This window comes from Oncorhynchus mykiss, chromosome 8 (assembly GCF_057628025.1).
Source record: "Oncorhynchus mykiss isolate SJ-2025 chromosome 8, ASM5762802v1, whole genome shotgun sequence".
Lineage (NCBI taxonomy): Eukaryota > Metazoa > Chordata > Actinopteri > Salmoniformes > Salmonidae > Oncorhynchus > Oncorhynchus mykiss.
This window is the reverse complement of record NC_143029.1, coordinates 13,509,375-13,526,948: the sequence shown is the minus strand read 5'-3', so window position 1 is coordinate 13,526,948 and position 17,574 is coordinate 13,509,375. Positions and strand designations below refer to the sequence as shown.

General features: G+C 42.0%; 1 protein-coding gene across 1 annotated transcript in view; it reads left to right on the top strand.

Moving 5' to 3' along the window:
• Positions 1-9,701, top strand: part of enpp1 (ectonucleotide pyrophosphatase/phosphodiesterase 1) — a 51,551-nt gene extending 41,850 nt beyond the window's left edge. The window contains exons 17-25 of the mRNA XM_021611574.3: positions 113-200; positions 676-860; positions 1,112-1,151; positions 1,283-1,437; positions 2,498-2,633; positions 2,843-2,917; positions 7,360-7,495; positions 7,588-7,732; positions 8,124-9,701. Of these exons, the coding sequence (XP_021467249.3) occupies positions 113-200; positions 676-860; positions 1,112-1,151; positions 1,283-1,437; positions 2,498-2,633; positions 2,843-2,917; positions 7,360-7,495; positions 7,588-7,732; positions 8,124-8,276 (1,113 nt within the window). The 3' untranslated portion in view covers positions 8,277-9,701. The remainder of the gene's footprint in view (positions 1-112; positions 201-675; positions 861-1,111; positions 1,152-1,282; positions 1,438-2,497; positions 2,634-2,842; positions 2,918-7,359; positions 7,496-7,587; positions 7,733-8,123) is intronic.
• Positions 9,702-17,574: the final 7,873 nt, after the last annotated feature.

Genomic DNA, 17,574 nt, shown 5'->3' with positions numbered 1-17,574 from the left:
TTCTCTCCATATCTAACATGTCTACTCCACTGTCATGAATAGCGTGTCTCTATATATTCATGTGTCAGTTATTCTTGTGAAAATGAATTAAGTTTGTTTTTGTATTTTTCAGGCCATTTTTATCAGTTATGGACCAGGGCTGAAATACAAGACCCAAGTTGCACCTTTTGAAAACATTGAAGTGTACAACCTCCTGTGTGGTAAGCCTGTTAGTCAATGGACCATTTAACATGGGGACAACGTCCTGTTGCATAACTAGAAAGGATTAGCCTGGGTGCCAGTCTGTTTCCACTCTCTTGCCAACTCCTGATGGAATTGTCATGCCAAAGGAGTGGAATGATATCTAAACAGACTGGTACCCAGGCTAAGTAATACTTCTCTAAAGTGAAATTATTTCAGCAGGCCGAACTGGCTTTACATTCATTATAGCATCATTTCAACCACTTCTATACAGAACTCCCAGGACTATTTCTCAACATTGTGATACGTTTCAAAGAGGATGTGCCAGTTGAGAAGGCCACAGCACCACCACTGGAAACTAAGTCCATAGTCACACAGCTATTCTGAACAGTTAGCCCGTTAGATCAAATCTAGTCAAATACCTTTTCAACTCTCTACTATCACTTTATTCCCCCCCCCCCTGTCTATCTATCACCCTCTCTCTTTACCTGTCAGATTTGTTGGACGTTCCCCCTGCTCCTAACAACGGGACCCATGGGAGTCTGAACCACCTCCTGAAGAACCCTCCCCACCGCCCCGTGTACCCAGCTGAGCTCTCCTCTAACTCCACCTGTGAGGCCAGTGGCCTTGCCCCCTCTGACCACCTGGGCTGTAGCTGCAGCACCCGCACCAAAGCAGCGGTATGACCAGGGGGTACAATCAGGGAGGGGGGTGTATCCTCAAACTCGCACATCCATCCCCAGAGAGCAGGACTGGGAGGGGAGGGGTAGACAGAGGGTTTGTCCTGTCCATAACACTCTAAATCCTCAATGTTTGAAAGGTGCTTCATTGAAAACTAATATTTATCCTCACTTTATGATTGATAACTCAGAAGCACTCAGAGGGAGAGAAGTTGACAGACACACTAACATGCTGAAAATATATGTTTCAGGAGAAGACTATGAACAGGCAACTCATCAAAGACAATTCCAGTGAGTACACACTTCATGGGTTTCTTTGTAATGGCTTAGTAGTAAAAGCTTTGCCAAACACTCCAGTTAGCGTAATCATGGCTCTATTTTGTCTATAATTATGTTTTTTATCACACCCTCCCCTCTCTCAGTTTCCGGAACCAAGGCTCTTCACCTACCATATGGAATCCCTCGAGTTCTCCAGGAGAATTCTGAGTACTGTGTCCTGCACCACGCCGACTACATCAACGGTTACAGCAAAGATACTCTCATGCCCTTATGGGTCGCCTACACAATTAACCCACTGGTGAGTCTTTATGTGCTTGTGTGAACGACCAGGTTTCATACCCAGGTATGTGTTAGTCTGCTTAGCTAAAGCCGAGGCATTTGCTTGGGGGAGTTAACGCAAGTCTTCAGAATCTTAGGAAATGTTACCCCTCACGCGAGCGTGGTTCTAAACCACCTCCATTACACTCTGGCTCGCTTTAATGTCTACAGATAGATAGTATGTTGTGTTGGAGATGCACTGTTGTATTATGTTTCTCTGGTTAGTGTTTCTCTGGTTAGTGTTTCTCTGGTTAGTGTTTCTCTGGTTAGTGTTTCTCTGGTTAGTGTTTCTCTGGTTAGTGTTAGTGTTTCTCTGGTTAGTGTTTCTCTGGTTAGTGTTTCTCTGGTTAGTGTTAGTGTTTCTCTGGTTAGTGTTAGTGTTTCTCTGGTTAGTGTTTCTCTGGTTACTGTTAGTGTTTCTCTGGTTAGTGTTAGTGTTTCTCTGGTTACTGTTAGTGTTTCTCTGGTTAGTGTTTCTCTGGTTAGTGTTAGTGTTTCTCTGGTTAGTGTTTCTCTGGTTAGTGTTAGTGTTTCTCTGGTTAGTGTTTCTCTGGTTAGTGTTTCTCTGGTTAGTGTTTCTCTGGTTAGTGTTTCTCTGGTTAGTGTTTCTCTGGTTAGTGTTTCTGGCTAGGATATGAAATAAGTTGTAAAGATGTGTGAAGTGCTGTGAGCTGAGCTGCTGCCTGGCCCTGCTAGCTGGCTGTAGATCTTCCTAACTCGTGCTGGCTTTCATAGCTTCTTGTGTTTGTCATTATGTGGTGAAAACCTCAATGTAAATCAGGACGTCTCTCTACAGTATATCTATCCCTGGCGTTCGTTCTCTCAACATCCTCCTTTTATTCCATTACTTTCTGTCTAAAAGCTATTAAGAGGATGGAAAGTAGATGATTCATGGTTTTATTTTATCTGAGGAGAAGGTAACGGGAAAAGCATTATCCTAATGTATATATTGAGTCAACCCTGCAATAAAGAATGAAACTAGGTTCACAAAACTAATACCAGAGCTCAAGAACTGGAATCATCTTTCTCGTCCCCGTCAGAACAATGTCCAGCCACTGAGTCCAGTAGCGGAGGCCTGTGTCCGTGCAGACGTCCGTGTGGCGCCGCTCTTCAGCCAGAACTGTGTCAGATACAAGGACAACCCTGCGCTGTCCTACGGCCTGCTGCATCCACCCAGTGAGTACATGGGAGATTACACCCCAAAACCTTTTGTTAAATACCTACTCCATATTACTGTACATGCATATAGCCAGCGGTGCATCAGATTCTAACACTAAATCAGGACAGTTCTCATACAACTTTTGAAGACCAGTTGATGATTTAAATGAAGTGTGTGTGTGTGTGTGTGTGTGTGTTTAAGTGATTAATTAATGTTGATGTTTCAGATCTGGGTGCCAATGGAACAGAGGCAGAGTCACTACTCACCAGCAACATTGCGCCCATGTACCCTGCTTTTAAAGGTGAGCAGGTCAAGCTAGCTGGCTAAGAGACAGATACATCTCAGGTACTGTGCAATAATAGCTCAAACACTCAACCAGGTATGTGTGATTTCTTATGGACATGCAGCTTCAGGAAATGACTTCTTAGGACACAGTGTGTCTTTGCATGATGTATGTATAGGCCTACTATAAGATTTCTCACTGGACTAATGGGTTTGTTTTATACTGATCAAAAATATAATAAAATACTATGTAAAGTGTTAATTCCATGTTTCATGAGCTGAAATAAAAGCTCCCAGAAATTGTTCATATGCACAAAAATATTATTTCTCTCAAATTTTGTGCAGAAATATGTTTACATCCTTGTGAGTGAGCATTTTTCCTTTGCCAAGATAATCAAGCTACCTGAAAGTTGTGGCATATCAAGATGCTGATTAAACAACAATTGCACAGGTGCTCCTTGTGCTGGTGACAGTAAAAGACCACTCTAAAATGCAGTTTTGTCTCACAACACAATCCCACAGATGAAGGAGCGTGCAATTGGCATGTTGACTCCAGGAATGTCCACCAGAGCTGTTGCCAGAGAATTTAATGTTCAATTCTCTACCATACGCCGCTTTAGAGAATTTGGCAGTACATCCAACCGGCCTCAGAACGGCAGACCACGTGTAACCATGCCAGCCCAGGAGATTATTCACCTGCGGGATAGTCTGAGACCAGGATCTTGACCTGATTGTAGTTCGACTGTTGTAACCGACTTCAGTGGGCAAATGTTCACCTTTGAAGGCCCCTGGCACACTGGAGAAGTGTGCTCTTCACAGATAAATCCCGGTTTCAATTGTACTTGGCAGATGGCTGATGTGGCGTCGTGTGGGCGAGTTGTTTGCTGATAACGTTGTGAACAGGGTGCCCCATGGTGGCGGTGGGGTTATGGTATGGGCAGGCGTAAGCTATGGACAACGAACACAATAGCATTTTATCAATGGAAATTGGAATACATAGAGATACCATGATGAGATCCTGAGGCCCATTGTCCTGACATTCATCCATCACCTCATTTCAGCATGATAATACACGGCCCCATGTCGCAAGGATCTGCACACAATTCCTGGAAATTCAAATGTCCCAGTTCTTGCATGGCCTGCATACTCACCAAGGACACTCTAGATTGGAGTGTACTACAGCATGTTCCAGTTCCCGACAATATCCAGGAACTTCGCACAGCCATTGAAGAGGAGTGGGACAACATTCCACAGGCCACAATCAACAGCAGCCTGATTAACTCTATGTGAAGGAGATGTGTCGCACTGCATGGTTGGTTGACTGGTTTTCTGATCCACACCCCTACCGTTTTTTGAACGGTATCTGTGACCAACAGATGCATACAGTGCCTTGCGAAAGTATTCGGCCCCCTTGAACTTTGCGACCTTTTGCCACATTTCAGGCTTCAAACATAAAGATATAAAACTGTATTTTTTTGTGAAGAATCAACAACAAGTGGGACACAATCATGAAGTGGAACGACATTTATTGGATATTTCAAACTTTTTTAACAAATCAAAAACTGAAAAATTGGGCGTGCAAAATTATTCAGCCCCTTTACTTTCAGTGCAGCAAACTCTCTCCAGAAGTTCAGTGAGGATCTCTGAATGATCCAATGTTGACCTAAATGACTAATGATGATAAATACAATCCACCTGTGTGTAATCAAGTCTCCGTATAAATGCACCTGCACTGTGATAGTCTCAGAGGTCTGTTAAAAGCGCAGAGAGCATCATGAAGAACAAGGAACACACCAGGCAGGTCCGAGATACTGTTGTGAAGATACTGTTTTAAAGCCGGATTTGGATACAAAAAGATTTCCCAAGCTTTAAAAATCCCAAGGAGCACTGTGCAAGTGATAATATTGAAATGGAAGGAGTATCAGACCACTGCAAATCTACCAAGACCTGGCCGTCCTTCTAAACTTTCAGCTCATACAAGGAGAAGACTGATCAGAGATGCAGCCAAGAGGCCCATGATCACTCTAGATGAACTGCAGAGATCTACAGCTGAGGTGGGAGACTCTGTCCATAGGACAACAATCAGTCGTATATTGCACAAATCTGGCCTTTATGGAAGAGTGGCAAGAAGAAAGCCATTTCTTAAAGATATCCATAAAAAGTGTTGTTTAAAGTTTGCCACAAGCCACCTGGGAGACACACCAAACATGTGGAAGAAGGTGCTCTGGTCAGATGAAACCAAAATTGAACTTTTTGGCAACAATGCAAAACGTTATGTTTGGCATAAAAGCAACACAGCTGAACACACCATCCCCACTGTCAAACATGGTGGTGGCAGCATCATGGTTTGGGCCTGCTTTTCTTCAGCAGGGACAGGGAAGATGGTTAAAATTGATGGGAAGATGGATGGAGCCAAATACAGGACCATTCTGGAAGAAAACCTGATGGAGTCTGCAAAAGACCTGAGACTGGGACAGAGATTTGTCTTCCAACAAGACAATGATCCAAAACATAAAGCAAAATCTACAATGGAATGGTTCAAAAATAAACATATCCAGGTGTTAGAATGGCCAAGTCAAAGTCCAGACCTGAATCCAATCGAGAATCTGTGGAAAGAACTGAAAACTGCTGTTCACAAATGCTCTCCATCCAACCTCACTGAGCTCGAGCTGTTTTGCAAGGAGGAATGGGAAAAAATGTCAGTCTCTCGATGTGCAAAACTGATAGAGACATACCCCAAGCGACTTACAGCTGTAATCGCAGCAAAAGGTGGCGCTACAAAGTTAACTTAAGGGGGCTGAATAATTTTGCACGCCCAATTTTTCAGTTTTTGAATTGTTAAAAAAGTTTGAAATATCCAATAAATGTCGTTCCACTTCATGATTGTGTCCCACTTGTTGTTGATTCTTCACAAAAAAATAGTTTTATATCTTTATGTTTGAAGCCTGAAATGTGGCAAAAGGTCGCAAAGTTCAACGGGGCCGAATACTTTCGCAAGGCACTGTATCTGTATTCCCAGTCATGTGAAACCCATAGATTAGGGCCTAATGAATTTATTTCAATTGACTGATTTCCTTATATGAACTGTAACTCAGTAAAATCTTTGAAATTGTTGCATGTTGTGTTTTTGTATTTTTGTTCAGTGTAGTTTCTATCAGTTTTACTTTTACTCTTAGGCTTACTCTTACAGCATGTAACACTCCCAGCCTGCATCTCTATTCTATTTTGAACTAGCCTTGGCCAATTAGGTATAAATTTCAGCCCAAAGATCCAACAGCTGAGATAACGTACTAGGACAGTTTTTTCCCCCTTGTATTTCCTGTTAGATCGTACCATTTTTCCTAGGATCTAAGGTTCTAGTTGAATAGTAGAAAAAAGCTGACTCCATAGTAAATATTTAACTCTTAACAACAAGCTGTAGATTTAGGAGCAGGGTTTAAAACTCACACCAACTGAGAAATCTCAAATTGGTCTGTCAACATAAAAGCTTCCCTGTGAATTAACATGGTAATCTGACCATGGTCATAGTGAGCCATATTTATTCAGTAGACATAGGATCTCTGTTACATTTTGTCTAGGGGACAGTAGTGTACAGTAGTGGTGCAGCAGGGCGTTACCATATCAGGCAGTGGTCACGGTAAAAACCCAGCCCACTCCCTAAGCTCTCTTTTAGTGTTTTATTGTTCACTTTCCATTCTGTGTAACTGGCTTGACAAAAGTGATTGCTTGCTATGCTATTCTAAAGAAGGGGAGTTTGTTACGTTTAAAATCCCACCCCATTTTGTACTCTCTGCTTGGCACGTAATGTCATTTGTGAGAACATGAGCACTCCTGATGCAACATTCCAATAACAACTTGTGGTGTAGTTACTCATAGACCGTCAATGTGTTGGTAGTAGACCTAAAGATGTGTTCCTGACTTTCCCAGACAGACAATGTTGCTAATGTGGTGTGGGGTCATGTCTACTCTGATGGAAAATAATAGCACAGAGTTTTAAACACTGGGCTGTAGGATACTGTTTGGGACTCGGTTATGGGATAGCGGTTAGGTTGGTACAATATGATGCCATCTTGTGGGTTCCATATTGATGAAAGGGAGATGCAAATGGTTGTTACTTTTGTTGATGCCCGTGGACACAGGTAATCCATCATGAAAGGGGTTTATTAAGTATGATATGTCATACAAGGGGATTTTGTTTTTTAAATCCATGAACAGAAGCACTCTGTGGATAACTTTACACTCACTGCCCTCTGGTGGCAAATGGTGAAAGTCTACAGAGTAGAAATGCTGATCTAGGATCAGCCCCCAACACTGTCCATTTAATCACATTTATTATGATCTAAAGGGCAAAACTGATTCTAGATCAACAGTCATACTCTAAGACATTTTTGTGAATACGGGCCCTGAAGACATTGTTCAGTGACTTCTTGTTTTAATAAGTATATGATTGTATGTTTGCAGCTGTTTGGACGTACTTCCATGACGTCCTCCTGGTGAAATATTCCCAGCAGCTGAATGGGGTCAACGTTATGAGTGGACCTATCTTTGACCAGCACTACGACGGACACTTTGACACTCCTACAGTTAGCACACCACAGTAAGTGTTCATCATCCATGCATGTTGTTGCTGCTGGCTTTTTTTGAATTCTCAGTTGTACATGAACATGTTTCCATCTTTCTCTCCTGCAGACATGAGGCTCCCATCCCCACTCACTTCTATGTGATCCTGACCAGCTGTGGAAACTCTTCCTTCTCCCCTGCTGACTGCCAGGGTCCCCTAGAGACCACCTCCTTCACCCTCCCCCATAGACCAGACCACACTGAGACCTGTGCTGTGAGTCACACCGCTCTGGCTGGCTGTCCTACTCTTTCCTACTGGGCCAGCTGAAAAGCCTGTTGAGGAAATGTAACATGTCAACAGACCAAAGGATGGCTGAGATAATCAGACCTGGTTTAAATAGATGCTGTATGTCAAATACTTGAGCAGCACTTCATTTAGTTAGCCGTGTACAATGCAACCAATTAAATCGTCTCAAATGTGCACATTTCAAGCTAAATCAGCTGCACCCGAAATATTTTCAGGAATTTCAAAGTATTTGATTGTGTATTTGACCTAGGTCTGGAGATCATATGGGATCCTCTCTAGTTTTGCTGTTTGTAAAGATAATCTATGAATATTATTAGTGACTCAGCCCTCCTTTTCCTCCTCCTCCCTGTCTCCTCAGAATGGCTCAGACTTCCAATGGGTCCAGGAGTGGGCCCAGTTCCATGCTTCCCGGGTCCGAGACATAGAGCTCCTGACTGGACTCAGCTTCTACCACAACAGGATATCAGTGGAGGAAACGCTACAGCTCAAGACATTTTTACAGACTTTCTAAGATCCCAAGAAGTTGCCTCCGGCAGGTTTTAGTACCATATTTTGTTATCGCTGTAAGGCCTTACTACACATATGCAAGTAAAAAGGCACGGGCTAAATGTGTAGCCTTGGATCCCATTAAATTAAAAAAGGTGTAACACTTATATTTAAGTGCATAAAGAGGGAAAAAAAGCTGTACTGTTTAAGTGAGAAATTGCTTGAACCTCAATCATAGACTTTAAACCAGAAAGGCATACACTGAAAGAAGCCAAGTTATGACACATAATATAATAGACCGTTGTCTGTTTGGACTTGAGCCAGAACACTGAACCAAAGAAATCATTACAGTGCATTTCGAGAGTATTCAGACCCATTTTCTTGTTACAATATGACATTTACATAAGTATTCAGACCCTTTGTTATGAGACTTGAATTTGAGCTCAGGTGCATCCTGTTTCTACAACTTGGAGTCTACCTGTTGTAAATTCAATTGATTGGACATGATTTGGAAAGGCACACACCTGTCTATATAAGCTCCCACTTGAACCCAATTGAACATCTCTGGAGAGACCTGATAATAACTATGCAGTGACGTTCCACATCCAACCTGACAGAGTTTGAGAGGATCTGCAGAGAAGAATGGGAGAAACTCCCCAAATACAGATGTGCAAAGCTTGTAGTGTCATACTCAAGAAGACTTGACAGTAAACGTTGCCAAAGGTGCTTCACCAAAGTACTGAGTAAAGGGTCTGAATACTTATGTAACTGTGATTTCAGTTTTTTTTTTTACATTTGCAAAAATGTCTAAAAACCTGTTATTACTTTGTCATTATGGGGTATTGTGTGTAGATTGAGGGATTTAAACAAATCTATTTTAGAATAAGTCTGTAACGTAACAAAATGGACAAGTCAAGGGGTCTAAATACTTTCCGAATGCACTGTAGATCCATCTACCACTCTGCTGAACACCCCTCTTTCATCCCAGAAAAACAAGGGGAAAGAGTGAGAATGGAAGAAAATACGAGGAAACCGGCATATAAATAGGAATTCTATTTGACTAAGTGATTATAATAGCTGGGACATTCTCAGGAAACCTCAGACATTCTGGAATGCAAAAGTTAGTAACGGACACTGGCCGAAGGCCTGAAACACTGCCAAAGTGTTTGACTCAGATGTCTGTGATTCGGAGAGTTGGCTGAAAGACATGGCATGGGTGCTCAACAGAAAGTGTTTAGTCTACAAGAACAAAAACAGGAAAACCACACATTCCACACACATGTTCATGGTTGCACTTGCCAAATGGTGTCATTGTATGTTTGACTAGATAGTGTTTTTATTTTGTTAATATCAATGTTTTTATATATTGAGTATATTTTTATTGCTCTGTCACTATAAATTAAAGGTTGTGAAGTTGATGTGGGGAATTGGGATTAAATTCTTGACAGGACTATTGGTGTGTGCACATAAGTATGTGGTGTACATGTGTTGTGGTTGAAAATACATGTACATGTGTGTACTTTGGTCGTGACCGGAACTTAAAGTAATACCAAGATTAGCATGACTCTAAAAGACAAAGTATACAGTGTATGAAACAAGATATGCAGTACATGACATCCAATGTACAGTTGAAGTCAGAAGTTTACATAAATGAGTTTAATGACTCCAACCTAAGTGTTTCAACCACTCCACAATTTTGTTAACAAACTATAGTTTTGGCAAGTCGGTTAGAACATCTACTTTGTGCACGACAAGGAATTTTTCCAATAATTGTTTAGACAGATTATTTCACTTATAATTCAGTGGGTCAGAAGTTTACACTAAATTCACTGTGCCTTTAAACAGCTTAAATTCCAGAAAATTATGTAATGGCTTTAGAAGCTTCTGATAGGCTAATTGACGTCAATTGGAGTGTACCTGTGGATGTATTTCAAGGCCTACCTTCAAACTCCGTGCCTGTTTGTTTGACATCATGGGAAAATCAAAAGAAATCAGCCAAGACTTCAGAAAAACAATTGTAGAACTCAAGTCTCATCCTTGGAAGCAATTTCCAAACACCTGAAGGTACCATATTTATCTGTACAAACAATAGTACACAAGTACAAACACCATGGTACCACAGATGTCATACCGCTCAGGAAGGAGACGCGTTCTGTCTCTTAGAGATGAATGTACTTTGTTGCGAAAAGTACAAATCAATCCCAGAACAGCAGCAAAGGACCTTATGAAGATGCTGGAGGAAACCGGCATAAAATTATCTATATCCACAGTAAAACGAGTCCTATATCGACATAACCTGAAAGGCCGCTCAGCAAGGAAGAAGCCCCTGCTCCAAAACCGACATGTAAAAGCCAGACTACGGTTTGCAACTGCACATGGGGACAAAGATGGTACTTTTTGGAGAAATGTCCTCTGGTCTGATGAAACAAAACTAGAACTGTTTGGCCACAATGGCCATTGTTATGTTTGGAGGAAAAAGGGGGAGGCTTGCAAGCCAAAGAACACCATCCCAACGTGAACCACGGAGGTGGCAGGATCATGTTGTAGGGGTTCTTTGCTGCAGGAGGGACTGGTGCACTTCCCAAAATCATTGGCATCATGAGGTAGGAAAATTATGTGGATATATTGAAGCAATGTCTCAAGTTAAAGCTTGGTTGCAAATGGGTCTTCTAAATGGACAATGACCCCAGCATACTTACAAAGTTGTGGCAAAATGGCTTAAGGACAACAAAGTCAAGGTATTGGAGTGGCCATCACAAAACCCTGACCTCAAGCCTATAGAAAATTTGTGGGCAGAACTGAAAAAGCGTGTGCGAGCAAGGAAGCTTACAAACCTGACTCAGTTACACCAGTCAGGAGGAATGGGCCTAAATTCACCCAATTTATTGTGGGAAGCTTGTAGAAGGCTCCCTGAAACATTTGACCCAAGTTAAACAATTTAACCAAATACTGATTGAGTGTGTGTAATCTTTTGACCCTGGGAATGTGATGAAAGAAATAAAAGCTGAAATCAATCACTCTACTATTATTCTGACATTCTTAAAATAAAATGGTGATCCTAACTGACCTAAGATGGAATTTTTGCTCGGATTAAATGTCAAGAATTGTGAAAAACTGAGTAGTTATCTAACATTCAGAGATTCAGATTGTTTAATAGTCACATGTACAGGGTTGAAGGTGTGATTGCAGGGTACAGTGAACATCTAAGGCTTGGAGCTCCAACATGCAGGACTAGTGAAATAAAATAATGAAAATAATCGAAATAGAACTATGTACATCATAACTGTAGCAGTGATGAATATATACATGTCCATTGGGGTGGAGGCAGAGTAAAGGCTTGAGGGTGTGGGGTGGAATGATCATAGGGCGAGCAGCAGCATGACCACTGAGTGAAATAAAAACTAAAGTAATAATACACATATTAACACCTGCCACAGGGGGTCAACACTGGCTCAGTGAAAAGCTCCCACTTTTAGTTGGTCTTCTACTGGCGTTATGTAAGTTGTCAGTCTTTCAGCAGTGTGCACCAATTTATCCACAACAAGCAACTGACAGGTCAAGAGCATGTTGACATGAGTTAAACTAAAACATTGAATACCTACATTATTTTCCCATTATGTAAAACAATTAAAAGTTAGCATTTTCCTCACACATCTGCCCATAAGTAATGACAGCTATAGCGACAGTGTACAAAAATCTCTGCAAAGGATGGGCAGGAACGACCTTGGGGACTCAAAGCCTTGTTTAACACAGCAAGACTGTAGTGGACACTAATATTTGTCATGTATGATATTATAAATACCTTCCAGGCAACCTGTAATAAGACCTAGCATTTAGCCTATTAAAATGGTTCTCTGACTCCATAAAGATACATTAGGCAAGGAGTTGACGTTGACTAACAAGAATTGGTCTGAGAATGAAACATCTTCCTTTGATATAGACAATTAACATTGTACAATGAATGGATTCACATAAAAGGCATTAAGCTTAAGTTACAAAGCAATAACAAGCATTACAAGGCATTATTCCAAGCATATAGATCCTAAGGTTAACTCATAGGACAAAGCATGAACAAAGAGATGTTTACTAGGGCAGAGGCCTAGAAGTCTAGGAAATGAGAACTGATCAAACAACCTTCCTCTGTGGACTGAATGCACGATTAGAGAGAAAACAAAAGCATTTAATTCCATTTATAACATCTGAAGGTGTAACCTTTCAACACAAAACCAACCACCATTGACCAATCAAACAATACCAAATTTACAGTAACCAAAACACTCCCAGATCCAATCTCCACAGGGTGTCACGGCATTTAAAGGCTTGTGTGGGTGAGCAAACCAAAGTAAATAAGACTGAATTCCTGGGAAACATTGGCCACCTGTTTTATGTGTTATTTTGGCATTAATACGTGTCACATACCAGTTTGCTAACAATGTAAAAAAATATATACAGTGCCTTGCGAAAGTATTCGGCCCCCTTGAAATTTGCGACCTTTTGCCACATTTCAGGCTTCAAACAAAAATATAAAACTGTATTTTTTTGTGAAGAATCAACAACAAGTGGGACACAATCATGAAGTGGAACGACATTTATTGGATATTTCAAACTTTTTTAACAAATCAAAAACTGAAAAATTGGGCGTGCAAAATTATTCAGCCCCTTTACTTTCAGGGCAGCAAACTCTCTCCAGAAGTTCAGTGAGGATCTCTGAATGATCCAATGTTGACCTAAATGACTAATGATGATAAATACAATCCACCTGTGTGTAATCAAGTCTCCGTATAAATGCACCTGCACTGTGATAGTCTCAGAGGTCCGTTAAAAGCGCAGAGAGCATCATGAAGAACAAGGAACACACCAGGCAGGTCCGAGATACTGTTGTGAAGAAGTTTAAAACCGGATTTGGATACAAAAAGATTTCCCAAGCTTTAAACATCCCAAGGAGCACTGTGCAAGCGATAATATTGAAATGGAAGGAGTATCAGACCACTGCAAATCTACCAAGACCTGGCCGTCCCTCAACTTTCAGCTCATACAAGGAGAAGACTGATCAGAGATGCAGCCAAGAGGCCCATGATCACTCTGGATGAACTGCAGAGATCTACAGCTGAGGTGGGAGACTCTGTCCATAGGACAACAATCAGTCGTATATTGCACAAATCTGGCCTTTATGGAAGAGTGGCAAGAAGAAAGCCATCCATAAAAAGTGTTGTTTAAAGTTTGCCACAAGCCACCTGGGAGACACACCAAACATGTGGAAGAAGGTGCTCTGGTCAGATGAAACGAAAATTGAACTTTTTGGCAACAATGCAAAACGTTATGTTTGGCGTAAAAGCAACACAGCTGAACACACCCTCCCCACTGTCAAACATGGTGGTGGCAGCATCATGGTTTGGGCCTGCTTTTCTTCAGCAGGGACAGAGAAGATGGTTAAAATTGATGGGAAGATGGAGTCAAATACAGGACCATTCTGGAAGAAAACCTGATGGAGTCTGCAAAAGACCTGAGACTGGGACAGAGATTTGTCTTCCAACAAGACAATGATCCAAAACATAAAGCAAAATCTACAATGGAATGGTTCAAAAATAAACATATCCAGGTGTTAGAATGGCCAAGTCAAAGTCCAGACCTGAATCCAATCGAGAATCTGTGGAATGAACTGAAAACTGCTGTTCACAAATGCTCTCCATCCAACCTCACTGAGCTCGAGCTGTTTGCAAGGAGGAATGGGAAAAAATGTCAGTCTCTCGATGTGCAAAACTGATAGAGACATACCCCAAGCGACTTACAGCTGTAATCGCAGCAAAAGGTGGCGCTACAAAGTATTAACTTAAGGGGGCTGAATAATTTTGCACGCCCAATTTTTCAGCTTTTGATTTGTTAAAAAAGTTTGAAATATCCAATAAATGTCGTTCCACTTCATGATTGTGTCCCACTTGTTGTTGATTCTTCACAAAAAAATACAGTTTTATGTCTTTATCTTTATATCTATAGTCCATAGCATCAATGCCTTCCTCTTGCAGGAACTGCTGACACACTCCAGCCACATGAGGTCTAGCATTGTCTTGCATTAGGAGGAACCCAGGGCCAACCGCACCAGCATATGGTCTCACAAGAGGTCTGAGGATCTCATCTCGGTACCTAATGGCAGTCAGGCTACCTCTGGCGAGCACATGGAGGCCTGTGCGGCCCCCCAAAGAAATGCCACCCCACACCATGACTGACCCATCGCCAAACCGGTCATGCTGGAGGATGTTGCAGGCAGCAGAACGTTCTCGACAGCGTCTCCAGACTCTGTCACATGTGCTCAGTGTGAACCTGCTTTCATCTGTGAAGAGCACAGGGCGCCAGTGGCGAATTTGCCAATCTTGGTCTTCTCTGGCAAATGCCAAACGTCCTGCACGGTGTTGGGCTGTAAGCACAACCCCCACCTGTGGACGTCGGCCCTTATACCACCCTCATGGAGTCTGTTTCTGACCGTTTGAGCAGACACATGCACATTTGTGGTCTGCTGGAGGTCATTTTGCAGGGCTCTGGCAGTGCTCCTCCTGCTCCTCCTTGCACAAAGGCAGAGGTTGCCCTCCTACGGCCTCCTCCACGTCTCCTGATGTACTGGCCTGTCTCCTGGTAGCGCCTCCATGCTCTGGACACTACGCTGACAGACACAGCAAACCTTCTTGCCACAGCTCGCATTGATGTGCCATCCTGGATGAGTTGCACTACCTGAGCCACTTGGGTGGGTTGTAGACTCCGTCTCATGCTACCACTAGAGTGAAAGCACCGCCAGCATTCAAAAGTGACCAAAACATCAGCCAGGAAGCATAGGAACTGAGAAGTGGTCTGTGGTCACCACCTGCAGAACCACTCCTTTATTGGGGGTGTCTTGCTAATTGCCTATAATTTCCACCTATTTTCTATTCCATTTGCACAACAGCATGTGAAATTTATTGTCAATCAGTGTTGCCTCCTAAGTGGAGAGTTTGATTTCACAGAAGTGTGATTGACTTGGAGTTACATTGTGTTGTTTAAGTGTTCCCTTTTTTTTGAGCTGTGTATAATCATTGAGTTAATAAAGCAGCATACAAACAGTCTATTTTTTGCTTTCTTGAGTAAGGCAGCTCCGAAATGCAGGTGTTTCAGCCTAGCTCAGTGCTTTCTGTGGTGGTGGGGCAGCCAGTGGAAAATAAGGAGCATATGGGGTTGGTAATGTTCTCTTGTTGCACTGTGATTGGCTCAGTGTTCTGTCACTCATAGGGACACTACGTCACTGCAAAATCTACAGGGAGAACTAGAAAATTCAAGCCCCTTTGGTGCTGCCATTGAGTTACATTAGAAGTGCCCATCCAAGAAGGCTCAAGGTCATTGACCACAGATAAAATGACTGATCATGCCAACATCAGACTTAAAATCTTAGCTAGCAGTCATCATCATGAATCATGTCGACAATCTACTTGTAAATCCATTTCAATCCTTGTCATATGAAGAGAAATGATGGAGAGAAATTATAGATAAAACGTATCGGTGCTCATTAGCCATTGGACATAAACATTACACAAGTTGAAAATCGCAAATTCGACAATGAGTGGTTTGGAAGGGATCCGTGGCTAACTGCAAGCTTTGCAAAGCAATCACTTGACAGCTATTCAGTGGAGCGGGTATGTGGTCCAAGTCTGGGTTTAAGGGTCTCTTTTCCAAACTTAAAATTATTAACAGTCTACATTGGACATGCTATCAATCCAGCATGACTTCTGCCGTGTTCAAAACAACTGGAAACTCGGCACTGGGAAATCTCTGACTTCAGTGAGTTCAAGACAACTGGAAACTTGCTCCGACTGGGAAAATACATTTTGAACAGGCATCTAACTCGGAATTCCAAGTCAGGAACTTGCGCCTAGACATTGTTTTTTCCAGAGTTCCCAGTTGTCTTGAAAGCACCTTAAATCTGGAGAATGCCAGATTTTGATGACAAAGTTTGATGTCAAGATTTGCCCACTAAGGACCACCGTGCCACCTTCCTGTTCAAGTGAGCACAGCACAACAATGTGAATTTATGCTGCTGCATAAATTATATAATATGCCTGGGAGATATGTATACTGTAGCTAAGAAAGTAATGCTAAGTGTATGTTGTTTAGTAATCTGTTAATAGCCCATGTGCCTGACCCTAATAAGTAGGTCCCTTTCCCCCTCATAACTTAGCCTACTGTTCTGACTTGGTGGTGTACATGTAGTCTATAGCCTGTTTTAGAGAAATGTCACCATCAAATATTGTAAGAGCTTTCATTGTCTGCTTATATGCCCCCTTTATTTATCCTACAGTTCTGACTTGGTGTACAGGGAGAATACTGTAAGCCAATGTTCTGAATTCTGTCGCTGTACAGTTCAAAAGTGCTGAACACATAGTTATATTCACTACATCCATCCTAACTCGCTCAATGTCTTAGTCGAAATTACGGATTGCCTCTTATCTGCTCGTCGTCCCCTTATGCCATAGTTTGTACATCTCAATTGTCAATAGAAACCACATTTGCTTCAGCAAGTCAGCCATATCATCTGTTTTTTTAAAGGCAGTAAATTAGGCTGAATTAACTGTTTTGCTGCCAGACAAGGCTCTGCTGATAGCCAGATGTAGCAATGATAAGGATTCACTCCATGGTGCTGAAAAGAAATCTCTGCTGTTGAGACAGCTTTATGTAGGTACTAACAATTTGTGGGCACCATTTGTCAGCTTCATAGTGCAATTAATGCATTGCTTAGTGTTGTGTTGTGGCTTAGAGTTTTCCACACCAAGATTGACATGCTTAAATCGCCACTGCCTGAGAGGACCATAAAAAGTTTTTGCATATAGTAATTCAGAGTTCACCCTGACCACTGAGATCATACATCCATATAGATAGCATCCGAGTTATCCTCAGTAAACAAGTTTCAGTGTCACGACTTCCGACGAAGTTGGTTTGTTCGGGCGGCGGTCGACGTCACCGACCTTCTAGCTATCGCCAATCCACTTTTCATTTTCCATTAGTTTTGTCTTGTCTTCCATCACACCTGGTTCCAATTCCATCAATTACATGTTGAGTATTTAACCCTCTGTTCCCCCCCCCCCCCCCCCATGTCCGTAATTGTTTGTTGTTGTGCTTGTGCACGGTATGCTGTTAGTTACAGGGTTTTGTTTGACCCATTTATTGAATTATTCTGTTGACGGTGGTTTCTGGTTATTAACCACAACCGTTGTAAATCAGTTTCTGCTCTCCTGCGCCTGACTTCTCTGCCGCTTCGCATCGCATTACATTCAGACAGAAACCAGACATGGATCCTATAGTAGTAT